The sequence below is a fragment of the Macrosteles quadrilineatus genome, unplaced genomic scaffold (assembly GCF_028750875.1).
Source record: "Macrosteles quadrilineatus isolate MER2022 unplaced genomic scaffold, UCM_ALF_1.0 Scaffold_8__2_contigs__length_117827958, whole genome shotgun sequence".
In the NCBI taxonomy this organism is placed as follows: domain Eukaryota; kingdom Metazoa; phylum Arthropoda; class Insecta; order Hemiptera; family Cicadellidae; genus Macrosteles; species Macrosteles quadrilineatus.
Window position 1 is genome coordinate 71,934,187 of NW_026542601.1, and position 17,918 is coordinate 71,952,104.

A 17,918-nucleotide genomic window follows, 5' to 3' on the forward strand; every position below is an offset into this window, starting at 1 on the left:
TCACCACTTCGTTGCGGACCTGTTTTCCTCCCTTCCCATAGCATTTTAGGATTTTATTATTATTTTTTTTTTAAGAGGTTATGTTGGGCTCTTTTAACCTTGCATTTACCCGTCCACACTAACTGCCCAAGCGTGGATCGTATACAGCAAAGCAAGGAGTGAGCCGGTACAGTATAAAGGTGATCTGTACTGATAAAATGTTTTCGGCAGTGCCCAGGATCCGAACCCACAACATCGCTGCCTTGGGCCTGAAGTCCGCGACGCTACCGACTGAGCCACCGACTCACTTACTTTACGGTGCAGCTTAAAACTGCTTTAAGGACAGCAGATATCTTAATCTAATAGCCATAAACAGTTCCCACACTCTGGACTACTCGCCTTTACTACTTCCTTCACCACTTCCTACGTCGCGGGCCTGTTTCCCTCCCTTCCAATAAAATTTTAGGATTGCAGATATATTAATATAATCGTCATAAACAGTTCGCACACTCCAGACTGCTCGCCTTTATTTCTTCTTTCACCACTTCCTACGTCAAGGACCTGTCACCCTCCCTTCTCATAGCATTTTAGGATTGCAGGATACCTTAATCTAATCGTCATAAACAGTTCCCATACTCCGCACTGCCAGCCTTTATACTACTGTACTTCTGTCACCATTTCCTACGTGGTGGACCAGTTTCCTTCCCTTCTCTTAGCATTTTAGTATTGCAGATACTTTTATTTAACTGCCACAAACGGCTCCCACTCCACACTGCTCGCCTTTACTACTTCCTTCACCACTTCCTACGTTGCATATCTGTTCCTCTTCCTTCCCATAGCATTTTAGTATTCTAGATACATTAAGCCAACTGCCACAGATCGCTTCCCACACTCCGCACTGCTAGTCTTTACTACAATGTATCAAGTAATTTTCAGTATAATCTTTACTCAATAAAAATGTGACTTTGAGTTTCATTTTTCTACGTAATTAGATTTTTGTTGGCAGTTCTAACTGCACTTAACTCGTTTTTAGGCCAGAAAAAAACTATTTACAACATTTGAAGAAAATTGTTGAAGCCGTTTTTGTCTTGAGATCTTTGTGCAAGCAAGCAAACAAGCATACATACAAGCAAACATTGCTCATAGTAGAGTTAGGATTAGCTTGAGCATATTTTAGAGCTCAAATACGTATAAAAATACTTTTGGATAGACCGTATCTGTTGGCACAAACAACCGAATGAAAATATTGATAGATATGGTTTGGTTAGTTAGGTAAGGTTAACCTAACATAACTAACTAAACTATATATCAAATGAAACAATCAATTAATCAATTTTCATTCAGTTGTTTGGGCCAAGAGATACGGAAGTCTACCCATACGTTTTTAGGCTTTAGATTCCACATTTTTCAGGGATGACCCCCCGGTGATCATCCCCCCTGAAATGAAATCCTTGGACCACCACTGCACTTATATTTGGGTTAAAAACAAAAGCGCAGGCAAGAACAACTAATATCACAAAATTTAAACTATGTGAATTGTGGTACAGAATTTTTTTTTATGAAATTCAATCTTTAATCAGTAGGCAATCATGTGACAAATGTGAAGTAGAAAAAACCCGAATCCTTCTTCTCCAACTTTTGATAATTATTCTTCACACAACTGTTGAGTGTTGTCCTCTGGGATTCCATCTAAGACTACCAAGTCTATTGGCAGTGGTGTGCTGGAACTTTCATCTAAAAAGACATTTGTTGACATCAAATAAACAAAAATAATTTAGTATATTTGAAGCGTTGTTGTATGCTTATTTTTACTACCAAGACTGTAAAATGCTACTTTAGACCCGCAACGCAAACGCATGCATATGACGAAATAGTATATTTCATAACAAGAGTAGAAAGTGAGTCATTACATATTTGAGACCATGTTTGAAGTATGAGATTTATCGAGCACTTTAAAATGGTCGAGAATATGTATAGACCCACTTTCACTTGTGTTTTGAACGTTACTTTTCCCTACACCACAAAGACTATAGATATCCCAAGAACAAAACAACCTGCGCAGAAACGAAAAGATTACGTGGTTCGCGCAGGTAGGTGTGGCGTAGCATTCAAACCTGCGCGGCTCGAAACGGCCCAGGGTTCTTTTGTTTCTGGTATTACTATAATTACTTTCTCGATTAAAACAGACATTGGATAATTCTTTATTACAGTTAGATTGAACATTACAAAACTCATATCATTTGTTTAGGTTTTGCTTTCAATTTAAATTTAATAATACTTACTTTGGTTGTACAGATTTTGTTGTTGAAAATTGAAACAGATGACATAACAATAACAAATCTTTGTTTGTTCGTCGGCAAAATTCAAAAAGATAGTAGACATTTACTTTTGCATAGTAAACATTTTGTCGTAATAAACAATGTAATGATGAATTTTCGCAGGTGATCAACATGTCGAAAACAGGTCATAGTTGTGTAGCAAAAACCATTTTTAGTTAAATATGTATACTAAAATAATTGAATAAATAGTCAAAATGATTGAATAACTTGTAATGTAATATAACATCTGTTTGTATCAGCTAGCCTAAATTGGTTAGAAGTTGTAATGAGAGTTTTATCTTTATATGAAAAGTTTTGTCATTTTCTAATTAAGTTTGCTTAAATAATGGTGCAATATGAGCATTAACATAAAAAATATTTCATCACACGGGCAATAAGTGTCCTTTCAAACCTTCCTCATTTTCCCTTCCTTGTTCATAAAACATGAAATCGGGTCGAAAAGTGTCATTTTACGCCCTAGAGATGAAATTATATATTACTAGAGGACCCATGGAGCCCCGCAGCGTTAAAATAAATATCATATCAGAGAAATAATCAAATTTAAGATTTTTGATTGAGTAATACAGTATATTTTATTTAACTGATTCAAACGATCAATAGCTCAAATTAAAACCTATAATTAATTATAACTGGGGAAATACATCTTAAACTGAAGTAAGAATTAAAAAATTAATCATATTTATTTTTTTTTTTTTGGTCGAGTAATGCGGTAGATAAATATATGCTGATGCTTGATGTAAAATCTGTGAGTGAATACCTTCAATTTGAGACCACAATCATAAAAATCGGTCGGGTAGAAGAGCCAAACGAACTCGGAAAAGAAAAGCCTAATTTAACTCCCATAAGAAATACAGGTGTGGCAAATTTTGTTTATGTAAGCCAAGTGGGACTGTAGACAAAATATATATGCCGATCGATGCTAGATGTGAAATCTGTGCCTGCATACCTTCAATTTGAGACCTCAATCATGAAAATCAGTCGAGTAGAAGAGCCAAACAAACTCAGAAAAAAGACCAAATTTAACTCCCGTAAGAAATACAGGTGTAGCAAGTTTTTTTACGTATAAGCCGAGTGGGACTGTAGATAAATATATGCTGATACTTGATGTGAAATCTGTGCTTGAATACTTTCAATTCTAGACCTCAATAATGAAAATTGGACGGGTGGAAAAACCAAACATACTCAGAAAAGAAAAACAATTTTTTTTTTATATATAAGATTTTGTCATAGTGCAGCCAAAACAGGAGTTTTTCATACATGCATTGTGGGTCTAATGTAGCATGGGATGTTTCACATCTCCTGGCTGTCGGGTGCCGGGTGTCGTTTAACCGGCAATGGGTGAAGTATATGGGACCGTTCTGATATGCATATATGCATGTGAGTTTGATTGGGGAACGAGAGTTTTGAGGAGTTTCCCAGCAAAAAGGGGGGATTTCAAAATTTAAATGCAAAATAAGAAGTTTTAATGCTTTCCCTTTATTTACACATATAATTAAAGTTCTTTATTTATATATAATTTGAGATATCTATCAACATTTCTGGTATGTCCAGGCCTACCCTCTAGAGCCTCCCCTAAGTTAAATTGTACTATTTCAACTCAGAAGTAAAACACACTCTTAATAAATGAATTTCAGTGTGCAACAATGAGACATTTCATATACCTGTTTTTCTTGCTGGTCCATAGGTTGAGTAAGATCCAGATTGGTCTTTATTTTTTTGAAGGATATAGACCACTGCTAGGGCTGCCATTAAAAATATCACCAACAATATCAGGTTTTTCAATACACCAATCAATGTTGATCCTGTAAAAAATAATTTAGGCATATGTAATTGTATCATAATTGAGGTACAATAATGTTTTCTTTCACATGCTTTAAAACATACTCTAGAAACGGACAGAAAGCATAAATGTGATGTGGAAAGCGAATAGGGACCTCTTGTCGGGAATTTTCGATTTTGAGTTATATACATATTTGAATTCCTTATTAAATTCTGAATCACTTGGTGAAAGTCCCATGCACCTGCAATTTTTTTTTTTTGTTAATGTTATAGGACTTTGAAATGTTGTTATTGAAAAGGGTCATTTTGTTACGTAGCGACCACACTGCTGTGAGTGCATGTAGTTACGGCGTGCGCGCTACGGAAACTACACGGTGCTCTTAGTGGTGTGCGCCAGAATCTATGGTAACCATGTTAACCGCAGCACGGCTGACGGTCTATATTTAATTTTTTTTTTCTATGCTATAATATAAACTACAAACAATATCAATATTTTTCTTTTTTTTATATCTACAAATACAAACAATACGTATTTTGTATGTTAACTTAACTATGTCAGTATTACAGTATTAGTGGCTATGCACTAATGCACTCCTTACCTTGTAATAAGCCTTAATTGTGTAAATAAAGCATTGTGTTTGAATAACTGATGTGATGTGTCCAGACTAGTCATCATCTAATTATTAGTGTGCGCCAGAATCTATGCATGGTAACTATGGTAACGTCAGCACGGCTGACAGTCTATATTTAATCTATATATATAAAAGGCAAAGCCCTCACTGACTCACTCACTCACTCACTCATCACTAATTCTCCCACTTCCCACTTACCTAGGAGGCTGAAATTTGGTACACTGATTCTTTAGGCATTAAATAGGAAAACTAAGTCGTTTTTATTCTGATCGGACTCTCGGGCTCCGCCCCAGTGGCTCTGGAGTTTCCCGTGTTAACCTAATGAGTACTCATAAATGGAATTAATGAATCTTAACAGCTGTTTCAATTAAACAAGTTGGTTCTGTTCTATGATGTTCAATAGCATTAAAGTTACAAGGATTACCAACAGAGTGCAGCACTATTATTTTTTTTTTATATTTGACAACAGCTAATTTTAAACCAAAGTTGAGTGAGTGAGCGTAGCTAACGAACTTCAACCCGGAGGCGAGTTAGCGTAGCGAACGAGCTTACCTGAAGGCAAGTGAGCGCAGCGAACGAGCTCCAACCGTAAAGGTGAGTGAGCGTAGCGAACGAACTTCAACCAGGATGTGTGAGCGCAGCGAACGAGCTCCAACCTAAAGGTGAGTGAGCGTAGCGAACGAACTTCAACCAGGACGTGATTGAGCCATGCGAACGAGCTCATATATGAAGTTAAACGGGGCAAAGCCCGCGGGTACAGCTAGTTCAATTATATAATTATGTAATTATATAATTATGTTTTTAATTCTTTTTGTCTATGACTATATGTAATTTAGGGAGTATGGTTTGTCTATTGATAAAACATACTCCCTAAGTAGATTTCTCATCCTTAAGGATCAGCTGAAGCCAATTTTATAGTTAGTTCTGTCCGGTGCTCTTTGTAGAGGTTGTGTTTTGTTAAGATTTGTTTCTTGTTACTTCAGTTATTTAAAACCTTGTTTAACCAAATAAAACATAACATAAATACAAACAAATCATAAACATAACTCGTCACCTATTTAAACGGCACACAGTACAGCCGAACAGTAAAGCAAAAATTATAAAATGAACCCTAAAATAATAGAAACAAAATTTTGTTGACACTAGCGATATGTGTCACAGGACATGAACTTTACACATAAAAACGAGCTTCAAGATTTACAATGAGATGAGAAGTATACTTGTGTTGGTTTGTCTATGTTTGTACTTAACAATACCTACCTTCACTTTCTACTGATAACCCTGAAAAGGTTGGTGGACATGGGCACATGTATAGTTGCACTGGCGAAGAGACACAGATGCTCCTGAAATAAAACATTATAAAATTGCCAAAATTTCAACCAAATTGTTGATTAATTTTAGGTTAAAGTTAGATACTGTAATACACAATTATTAGAAATCACTCAACAGATTTTACCTTACAAAACAGCATGAACAGTAATATTACTTATTACTAGCCCAAGTATTTCATAAGTCTTGAATACTGCCTGATACTGCTGCTACCATAGAGTTAGAACCTAAAAGTTTGTATAATTTCTGTATTGTTGGTTGGAAATAGATTTACAATTTAGAAATCTAAAAAATTTAAATTTTAAGAAATTTAAAATGAGAAAAACACAAAGTTGTTTCTAATAATATTTTTTAAATGTCAGATTAATGAAATAAGCACAAATCGCCTTCAAAAGTCTTACTAATTTTCAGTGAACTAGGGGCTCACAGCAGCACTTGCTGCCCTTCACCAAACTTGAGACACCCAGTAACATAGTAAATGTAGATGCAGGTCACATGATCAATTTTCTTTAGGCTTCGTCCAACAAGAAGTCTTGGGGAAGCCTTCAGCGCATTCTTCTATTTTCAGTGGTTTCGCCAAGATTGAATGCCAGTGGCAGGAACATTGTCTAGAGATTTTAGAAATTTGAAGGAGGATTTTTCAATGAAGGTCGAGACAGACTCTGTTTAAAGCTCTTCGTGTATGTGGTTGTTTCTAACGAACCAAGGAACATTCTTTGCTATTCTAAGAATTTTATTTTATAAAATCCCAGGAAAAGGCACAGCAGTGATAGAAGACTTATATTAAGATTAAGTAAATCTCTTGAACTGTATGCGTTATTATCAATTCTCTATTTATGTTTTCAACTGATTCAATAAAAAAGGTATTGAAAATATCATCAGGAGATATTTTGGGTGTTTTTGAATCGATTAAAGAATTGCTACAGTGAATAAAGCACACATTTTTATGTAAGTTGTATCATAGATAAAAACATACTCCCTTTGTAGATTGCTCATCCTTATGGATCAGCTGAAGCCAATTTTATTGATAGTTCCGTCCGGTGCACTGTAGAGGTCATGTTTTATTTTTCAATTTGTTTCTTGTTATTCAGTAATTTAAAAGATCATTTAACGAAATGAAACTCTCCAATCATAAACAACAATTCGTCCCCTAGTTATATAACTAAACAGCTAGTAAAGCACAAATCCTGAAATTAACCCTAAAATAATAGAAACAAACTTTTATCGACACTAGCGATCAGTGTCACCAGACATAACCTGGACACGAAAAAATAGCTTCTAAATTTACAATAGGATGAGAAGTCTACTTGTGGTGATTAGTCTATGGTTGTATATGTTATGGCAATACCGTGCACCAAATATCGGATTGTGGTTGTGTTTATATCCAATCGTTGTGCAGTATATCAGCTCAGCTCAATATTGATCTGGTAGTTTCTGCTGTTGTCAAATAAGAAAAATAAACATCCAAATTCAGCATTGAAAGTGGGCATGAATCTGAAATTTGTAGCAGTTACATATGTGTGCAGGTGGTAGGACAAACAACGTCCCCATACAGCACTTAGAAGAGTACTGTACCGGTACCAGGTACCAGTATGTTTGATTCAAACAGCTTTTTGATCACTGAGGCAGGTGTTTTGTACTGTTTTACTAATCTGATTAGATACTAATCTCTTGCATTCTATGTCCATTAGGTCAAATAACTAAGCCTTCTACTAATTGTATTTTTCAATAAGAGGAATATATGAATGTCGTTATTTTAACTTATGGAAACCTAGGATTGATGAAAGTTGAAATTAATAAAGTTCACCTATAGTATCAGTCATGTTTCACTATTGAAATTTTTCACCAAGGTTAAGTTACAGCTCAGAAAATAATTTATCTTGGACAACAAAACAAACCAGTCTATAGACACTATATCCTATTATTACTATGTAACAGCACTTTATAAATCACTTACCAATTGCCCTCATTTCTGTGGCAAAGACACCAATCCTTCTCTGAAACTGCGATATTGTCAAATTGGTGTTCCATAATCCTTGATTTAGCAATTAGAGGGAGGAATTTCAAAGTTATATTTACATCAAGCAGTAAATCAGTAAATTTAGTTGCATTAGACATTATTGTGTCATATTTTATGTGAAATTCGGGTTCACTTTCTATATTTTCACTTGTATAATCCAAATCAGAAAATTCTGTAGATCTCTCAGATGTAGGCCATGTATGCTCAGATGACCAGCTGCTATAATCAATTGTTGACTCAGTGTCAGAATAGTTGGTGAGAGTGGATGACGTACTTGAGGATTCATATGATGTCGAGATTTCTTCAGTGTAAGTCTCCTCAATGTTCTGTAGCCCTAGCATACATTCCAGTGAAAGGTAAAGAATATTATTCACTAGTTCTATATTTGAAACCTCTTTACAAAACAGTTCTAGTACAGTCTCGTTTTCATACAACACCTTCAAGTATTGCAGAATCTCGCAGTTTGCAATCTTCATTGAAAATCTTGTAGTTAGTGTAAAGCAGCTTTTGTCAAATTTGTAATTTGAAATTATACTTGAAAAGGTGCAATCAATTTGTTTAATGTTTTGACGGGAACAACTAGATATATTCTCATTTTCAAACCCCCAAAAACATGAGCAAACTTCAGGTTCCGAACACAACCCGTTTTCACAACTGTTGCAATACGGTTGACAAACGTTTTTATCGTTTTCTTCAAAACCAGGAAAACACTCACATTGGTCAGGATTGATGCAGTTGCCATTGACACACTCTGGGAAACAAATGGGGATACATGAAAATGGGTCAGAGGAATTTTTATAACCTGGAAGACAAGAGCATGTGTCTGGCAATACACAATCTCCGTTTGAACAGCCGTTGGAACATATTGGCTCGCAGACGTTGGCGACCTTTCGAAATCCGTTGAGGCAAGAACACTGTTCAGGAGCGGTACATATTCCATTGACACATTCTGTGCAAACAGGATTGCAATCATACCATGGTACACTCTGAGAGTACCCTTCAAAACAAATACATTCATCAACGGCTGAGCACACTCCATTTTTACAAGATGGGTTACATACTGGGTGACACTTGGAGGGGTCTACAAGAGTCTTAGCAAACCCTGGCAAGCAAAGGCAGACATCAGGAGCAACACAGTTTGCGTTAATGCATGAATTTGAGCAAACCGGAGAACAAACAAACTTTGACATTGATACACTTGGGATGTGGTCATAGCCCAAATCACATTTACAATGTTCTGGGCTGCTGCAATAACCATTGCTGCACTCTTCACTGCAAACTGGTTCACAAATATTTTCCGTATTGTTGTTTTTCTTATAACCAGAATCACATTCACAATAATTTGGTCTAGTGCATTTTCCGTTTAAGCAGGTAAATTCACAAACTGGAGCACATCTGAGTGGTGATTCTTGTTCAATAGAATAACCAGGACAGCAAAAGTGTTTTGTTTCAAGCTCGGTGTAACTCTGCAACAAAATTTACAGTTTAATATAAAAAAAAAAATGGTGGCATTGTAAAGTTTTGCCTTGTTTCCTCATCTGTAGAGGTTAAAGAAAACTTGTAACGAGAAACTAAACAAACAAAAGTGTTACAATTCAAAGGGAAACTTTAGCTCAAAAGTAAATTACTCGCTAAGTGGAGGACCTCTAGGATCGTGGAATAAAGTGAACACCAATGACAGTAAGATACCTTGATTTAATAAATCTAAAAACTAAATGTGTACACCATTAATATAAAATACATCAAATAAAGCCAAATGGTACAGCGTGATTCTATAATGATTGAACAGTAAAATAGAGAAATAAAATTGAAATATATATATATTGTGTATTTAATAAGAATGCTTTGTAAATCTAGTTTTAATAATGGACAATGTCACCTCTTTCATCAGCATTGCTGAAAACTTGAAATGTATTGTGACAATAAAGGAATATTTCATTTCATTTCATTTAATTTATCTATAAGTATAAAAGAGGATGTTGGTATATTTGGCACTGATAAACTCAGACACCACTGAACCGATTGCCACGAAACTTGGTACATACGTGTAGAATTTCATGGAATAGGTTTATACACCATCAATTTCGTGATCCGTCCAATCGGCTCCGCCCCAGTGGCTCTGGAGTTTCCCATGTTAACCTTATGAGAAATGGAATTAATGAATCTTAACAGCAGTTTCAATTAAACAAGTTGGTTCTGTTCTATGATGTTCAATAGCATTAAAGTTACAAGGATTACCAACAGGGTGCAGCACTATTATTTCTTTTACATTTATGACAACAGATAATTTGCAACCAAAAGGTGAGTGAGCGTAGCGAACGAACTTCAATCTGGAGGCGAGTTAGCGTAGCGAACGAGCTAACCTGAAGGCAAGTGAGCGTAGCGAACGAGCTAACCTGAAGGCAAGTGAGCGCAGCGAACGAGCTCCGACCTAAAGGTGAGTGAGCGTAGCGAACAAACTTCAACCAGGACGTGATTGAGCCATGCGAACGAGATCATCTTGAAAATTAAGAAGTTAAACGGGGCAAAGCCCGCGAGTTACAGCTAGTACCCTATATTTTGTTTGAATAGTCTGATTTTTATACAAAAATTTTAAATGAAATATCTCCCTTGGCACGTAATTTTGTTATCACTATCCTATAATCTAAAACAAGCGCATGTACAAGCAAACCTTTTTTCCTGTCCGAGGATTTTTCATTCTTGTCTATAATATGAGGTATTTGGCCACGAGAAATCGATTGGAGTTGGTCACAAGGCTGGGAAAATCGAGTTTCCGTCCTACAGCCCTTGAAAGTGCCCATGATATCGTCAATACCATTTTGTAGCTGAAGTTAACAAAAACAGCTGATATAGATTATTTTAACCGTCATATTTTTTTTCCCTGCGGTCTCGGGGTTAGAATAGAACCGCAGCCTTCCCGGGCTTGTCGTAAGAGGCGACTAAAAGGGTGACCGACGCTCTCACTGGGAGTCCTTGGGAGTGCCCCTGTTGTGTTGCAGGGGTTGATGTGTGCTCTGCACTGCCGATGGGTATTCTCAGTGAGTCGTGAGAAACCAGCCACTTCGGTCCTTGGTCAGGGAGTGCGGCATGGATGTAGAGGTCGGGCTCTACATTGTGACGGGTGACCCCCGGCACGTCAGGTATCCGTTGCTGGGAAAACGGAGGTTGGGCCTCGGGGAACTGGGGTAGGGGCGCTGTCCCCGAGGGTATACCCGTTCCTGACTATTCCGGGCCGCCCCTTGCCGCGCGATGCGCTGGTAAACACAAGATGGCTTTTAAAACAAATACTCTGAACACATCTTTGAAAAGCAGCTCGGATGAGCAAGAAAAGAGGGCGGAAGTAGAGCGAGACCCTTTTGGGCGAAGCTCTGGGTCCAGAGATCGCCAACAGCGAAAGGCGTGAAGACGTCCCCACCACCTGCAACTTTCAAGGAAACGGTGGACCACCCTCTAAGTCTGGTGAAGGGATGCCGGAGGAATCCCTAACAGCAGCGTAAGAATCGGAAGTTTCGGGAATGGTACTTCTGCGTCAGCAATATCTTGACGCAGAAGATAGCATTGAAAACCGGCTTCGAAACATGGAGCAGACCATAAAGGCAATGCTTGAAACCTTTAAGACGCAGAGTGGAGTTAGCAAGTGGTTAAAAATGGTATGGCTAAGCTCGAGGACGACCTTGGTTTTGTCTTCGCCTGCCGGCTGGTGAGCAAGTCGGCCATGGAAAGGATCGCCGAGGAGGTGGTGTCCCTATCTGACGACAATGCGCGACCTTCCAAGAAACGCAGGAGGCCTACATCAGAAAGCCCTCCAAAAAGAGAAGAGGTTGTTCAGACAGCAAAGCCTAAAGTTAAGGTCAAGGCGACCCAGACTTCTAGGTCCTTTTCTGACGTAGTCGCCGCTCCAGCGAAGCCTTGACAGCCACAGCAACCTGCGACACCCATTGAGGGTAGCTCCCGAAAGGGGTCAGTCGTAGAAACACCATCTGGGACTGTGTGGGAGAAGTGCCTTACGAAAAAGGAGAAGAGGAAATTGAGGCACACGGAAGTCGGCTCCAAGACATATGTGGCAGTGAGGGCGCGGTCGACCGGCGTGGCCCAAGCTGTGCCAGGGTCGGCACTTACTTCTAAAAAGTCGCAGCCCAAAAAGCCCAGGACGGAGGCAATCTCTTGGTCAAGCCTTTGGAGGGAAGATCATTCGCCGAAGTCTTGGGTGTTATCAAGGCAAAGGCTAAGCCAGAGCAAACCGACACGGTTATACAGTAGAAATGGCAGACGCAAACGCCAGTAAGGTTTTGGCACTCCAGCATTTGAGGGTTGGATGGGTTAATTGCAGGTTGAGACGGAGGGTGGAAGTAACGAGATGTTTTAAATGCCTTGATTTCGGCCATTCCTCCCGAAACTGCGAAGGGCCAGACCGAGGCAAGAACTGCCTTCGAGGCGGGGAGGTGGGTCACACTCGTAGGGACTGCAAAGTCGAGTCCTGTTTCCTTTGTAAGGAGAAAGGCCTAAATGATAAAAACGTTAAACATATAGCTGGGTCTGGGCAGTGCAGTGCATTTAAAGGTGCACTACAACAAGCAAAAGCCCAACCACCAAGATAAGGATCCTCCAGTGCAATGTAGATCGATCCAGGACGGCTGACGCGCTTCTCAGTCAGCTTGCCCTCGAACACGGTGTTGACGCACTGCACTCTTGGTTAGCGAACAGTACCAGTACCGGGACAGGGACCCATCTTTTTGGTTCCCCGATACACTTGGTACTGCTGCGTTCTGGGTTCGTAATACAGCTAAAGTGCAAGTGAGGAGTCACGCGAAGTGCCGAGGATTCGTTTGGGCCCGGTACGGGGATGTCACTTACTTTAGTGTATACCTCACCCCCAACGAGGCTATCCGTGACTTTCGTGGAAAGATAGACCGCCTGGAAGAGAGCGTGCGCGATACCACCGGGCACGTTGTCGTGGCGATAGATTTCAATGCTAGGGCTGTCAAGTGGGGAATGACTCTCACTAATTCCTGGGGGAAGTACATCCTGGACTTTGCTGCCAGGGCTGGACTTGTTCTCATAAACGAGGGCAACACGCCAACTTTCCAGCGTCCCGGAATGAGGGGAACGATCCCAGACATCACTCTTGCATCTGAGTCCCTCTTGCCGAGGATACGCACCTGGAGAGTCCTGGAGGATTATACGGCCAGTGACCACCAGTACATCATTTTTGATGTCCTGGATAGTCATCAGAGACAAGCTACCGTGTCTCGGCAGGTGCCCGTTCGGTGGAACACCAGAAAGCTGGACGAGGCCAAATTCACCGAAGTCATACTACGGGGAGAGCCAGTGGTATCTGCTGCATCTGGCGTGGCTCACGCAGAGACATCAGTTACATCATTGATGAGGCTGATAGTCTCGGCCTGCAATGAGTCAATGCCTCGCAGGAGATCCCGGTGCGATAAGCGACCTGTGTACTGGTGGACAACCGAGATTGCAGAATTGCGACGGGCAGCATTGAGAGCCAGACGTCTTGCTACCAGGGCCAGAGAACCTGAAGATAGATTTCTTAAGTCTGACGCTTACAAAGTGGCTAGGAAGTCTCTTCGCCGGGCAATCAACCGGAGCAAACGCAGTTGCAGGGAGAAATTAAGGGACAATGTCGATTCCGATCCGTGGGGCCTGGGCTACAAGATAGTAACCAAGAAGCTTGGCACCCGTTCTCCACCTTCCGTTATGGACGGGGCCTCTATGGAGAGGATTGTAAAGTCCCTTTTCCCGACTCACACACTGTGCCCATTGCGGGAGTTCGGAAGGGTGGACGACATACCGCTGTTCAGTCTCGAGGAGTTGGAGGTGGCCGTTCTATCCCTGAAGAACAACAAGGCTCCTGGACCGGATGGGGTGCCTGGCGAGGCCCTGAAGAAAGTATTTTCAATAAATCCACAAATCCTTTTCAATCAAGAATCAATCAATCAAGAAATTTATTTATTTACACAATAATTGCCAATACATAGGACACAAAAGTGCAAAAACCACAAATGGTTTGTCTGCACTAAAAATATTGTTTCTTATTTACCATACAGTTTTGTCAGTTTGAATCAGTAGCATGCAGTTTTATGAGTTCTTAATTGTCTCTTGAGTAATTAATAACAAAAAAAGACAACAAAGACACAAATATCTGTAAAAATTCAACAGTAACAATAACAAATAAACTATTGGAATAAATAACAATAATATATTACTTTAACTTCAACTAACAATGCAAATAAATTAAATGCATAATTGTAATAGATTAAAATTGTAACAAATCATTCCAAACAAGTTCCTTTAAATAATGTTTAAACACGTACGTTTTGAGCACGTACAATGCCTGTCTGGCCGAGGGGAAGTTTCCCTTCTGCTGGAAAACAGCTAGGCTTGTGCTCGTGGGGAAGGGAAAAGGAAACCCAGACCTACCATCCTCTTACAGACCTCTCTGTATGTTGGACACTGCTGGGAAAGTCTTGGAAAAGTTGATCCATTCCCGTCTGAATTCAGCCGTGGTTGCTGCAGGAATTCTGTCCCCTCGTCAGTACGGCTTCAGGAAGGGACGATCAACGGTTGACGCTATTGAGGAGGTAAAACGAGCCGTAATGACAGCTGAGGAGTTTAACAACTATTCTCGTCGGGTTGTGCTGCTTGTAACACTTGATGTGCAAAATGCATTTAACTCCGCGAGGTGGTGCGATCTGCTGGACGCTCTGGAGAACACTTTCCACGTCCCAGCATACCTCATGCGCATCATAGAGGACTACCTCCGGTACCGCCTCCTCATTTATGACACTACGGAAGGCTCCAGGACGATGGATGTAACTTCTGGTGCTGCTCAAGGATCCATACTGGGCCCGGACCTCTGGAACGTCGCCTACGACAGCCTCTTGAGATCCGAGATGCCTGAGGAAACTGTCTTAGTTGGGTATGCAGATGACGTTGCGGCTTTAATAGCTGCACGTAGCATTGAGCTTGCCCAGCTGAAACTAAATCGAGTCATGCGCACCATTAACGCATGGATGGCAGAACATGGTCTCTCGCTCGCTCTGAGCAAAACTGAGATTGTGATTCTGACTAAAAAGAGGATTGATACCATAGTGCCGTTGAGGGTGGGGAACGTTGAAGTCCAAACCACTCGTGCCGCAAAGTACCTTGGGGTCATGGTGGACAGCAAGCTCAGCTGGCGAGACCAGATCACCCGTACGGCGGACAAGGCTGCTAAAATGGTGCGGAAGTGTGGGCAGACGCTCTCAATAAGGAGATATATAGGATGCGGCTCGCCCGAGTGCAGCGTCAGGCAGCACTAAGGGTAGCATCTGCCTATCGAACAGTGTGCGAACCCGCCGTCCTGGTGGTTGCTGGAGTCATCCCCGTCAAACTTTTGGCGGCGGAGAGGAAGGCAATTTATCAGCACCGTGGGGAGGACCAGGCAAGAATTGAGGAACGCACCCAGACCTACCAGCTGTGGCAGGAGGGCTGGGAACAGGAGACACGGGGACGCTGGACCAGGCGACTGATACAGCAAGTCCAACCTTGGGTTAATCGGCGGTACGGAGAGGTGGACTTCTACCTCACCCAATTTCTGACGGGTCACGGCTTTTTTCCGGTCGTACTTGTTCAGGATGGGCAAAGCCGTGTCACCCGATTGCATATACTGCCCAGGCATTCCCGATGACGTGGAGCACACTTTCTTCCACTGCCAGCGTTGGGAAAGGCCCCGCCTGGAGGCTCAACAGTTCGTAGGACTGCTGTCGGTGGACACGGTCATACCGACGATGATGGAGGGTGAGGACAATTGGACCTGTGTGTCACTTTACATCCAGGGTGTTCTCCGCGCCAAGAAGCTCGACCTTGACCGGGATGCGGTGTAGGTCATAAAAAAATAATGCCAGAAACGGTGCGAGCCCTGTGGGCTTAGGTCACATGTTGGCCTGACTTGAAGTAATGTGACAAACAATTCCAGGTCTGTGTCCAACAGAGCAGAGGGGGTTTTTTAGTGAGTAGTCTGATAAATTCAGGAGTCTCACACTACAGGCTGGCTACCTGTGTGCGTAAAAGCAATTTTCCCCCCTCACCCTAAAAAAAAAAAAAAATATTCAGTTTTTTTTTACAAATATACTACTGTTAAATGTTTTCATGGTTAATTTACAAGATTAAGAATGAAACGCGGAAGACCTCTGAAGCGAATATAAATAATCTGAAAGGGAGAGAAGCTAACAATCGATCCTCAGGAAACAAATTTCACCTTCTTGTCAGCGGATTTTCGATATTCACAATTGGAACGGTTTGATGTGTCATGAATGCACACAACGTGTGTCCGAACAAGTTCGCGGTCAGAGGGTAGTTCTTTATCATCCAAACTGATCCAGAAATCTGGCAGGTAGAAAATGGGGTTGCTTGAAACATCTAGTTTGATCCTTGAGGAGTGGGGGATGTCCTCTATTCCCCGTAGCCTAAGTTCTCATTGTGCATCACAGCTTTTTGTTGCAGCTTGGTTCAAACATTGACTATATACACAGAATAGATGATTTCCCATGTCATATAAAAATTTGAAACCAAGAAAATAGATGAAGTTGAGGACAATCTCACCAGAGTTTACTAGTGTATTGGGTTAAATATTAATTAAAACCAATGCAGTATCAAAGCAGACAGCTGATTGATTTATCACTTAACACAGAATATAGCTATTAGCTATCAGACCATCTCAAGAGATTGCACCACGTTTTTTTTCTTCCAATTTTTACATTACATGGGAAGTCTATTCTGTGGTTCTTAATGGTTCAAATTACAGTAGCTATGTTGTCATAAATGAAAAAAGATTAATAGTGCTGCACCCTGTTGGTGAACCTTATAACTTTTAATAATATTGAATATCAAAGAAAAACTTGTAAAATTGAAAGATGGCAAAATTCTTTAATCCCTTTTAAATACTAGGATTGCTTTCACAGCAGTGAAAGCCATTTGAGCGGAGGAATCATGTTTCATGGTTTTAAATAAAGCGATAAATGAACAAATGTTTATAGATATAATACAAAATACAAAAGTGTTCCCACACTCTGCACTGCTAGCCTTTACTACTTCCTTCACTACTTCCTACATCATGGACCTGTTTCCCTCCCTTCCCATAGCATTTTGAGATTGCAGATACATTTAATCTAACTGCCACAGACGGTTCCCACACTCAGCACCTTTAGACTTTACTACTTCCTTCAACACTTCCTACGTCGTGGACCTGTTTTCCTCCCTTCCTACAGGATTTTAAGATTGCAGATACATGTATCTAACTGCCACAAACGATTCCCACACTCAGATCCTTTAGCCTTTACTACTTCCTTCACCACTCCTTACGTCGTGGTCTCGTGGACTTGTTTCCCCCCTTCCCATAGCATTTTAGTATTTTAGATACAATTATCTAACTGCCACGCTACAAAAGTTTTCCAGACTCCACATTTATCGCCTTTACTACTTCCTTCACCACTTCCTACGTTGTGGACCTGTTAAAGATTGCCATTTATGAGATGGATCCATGAAAGTGATTTACCGACGAATTAATTGTTTAAGGTAAAATGTTATTTGTTTCAACCTTATTTAGCTACGTAAATCAAATCTGTTAAATACTGTACTGTTATGAACATATGAAGCAGTTGTTACCATAGCAACCAAAATGTTTATCATCAAATGCTGTTTTGTTTACTATTCTATTCTGATCTTTAATATAACACAGTTACTTCTATTTCAACACTCTGTCTTTTTATATTCTAATATTCCACTCGAAAGTCATCTCAGTTGGCGACGATTTGGTAAAAAACTATTATCAATTCTTGTTTT

At 40.3% G+C, this 17,918-nt stretch overlaps 1 protein-coding gene across 1 annotated transcript in view; it reads right to left on the reverse strand.

Annotated features, from left to right (window-relative positions):
* Nucleotides 1–1,529: 1,529 nt before the first annotated feature.
* LOC129000845 (multiple epidermal growth factor-like domains protein 10) overlaps nucleotides 1,530–17,918 on the reverse strand; it is a 29,229-nt gene continuing 12,840 nt past the window's right edge. The window contains exons 4-7 of the mRNA XM_054427891.1: nucleotides 8,016–9,544; nucleotides 5,990–6,072; nucleotides 3,980–4,120; nucleotides 1,530–1,713 (exon numbers count right to left, since the gene is read on the reverse strand). Coding sequence (XP_054283866.1) covers nucleotides 1,625–1,713; nucleotides 3,980–4,120; nucleotides 5,990–6,072; nucleotides 8,016–9,544 — 1,842 coding nt within the window. The 3' untranslated portion in view covers nucleotides 1,530–1,624. The remainder of the gene's footprint in view (nucleotides 1,714–3,979; nucleotides 4,121–5,989; nucleotides 6,073–8,015; nucleotides 9,545–17,918) is intronic.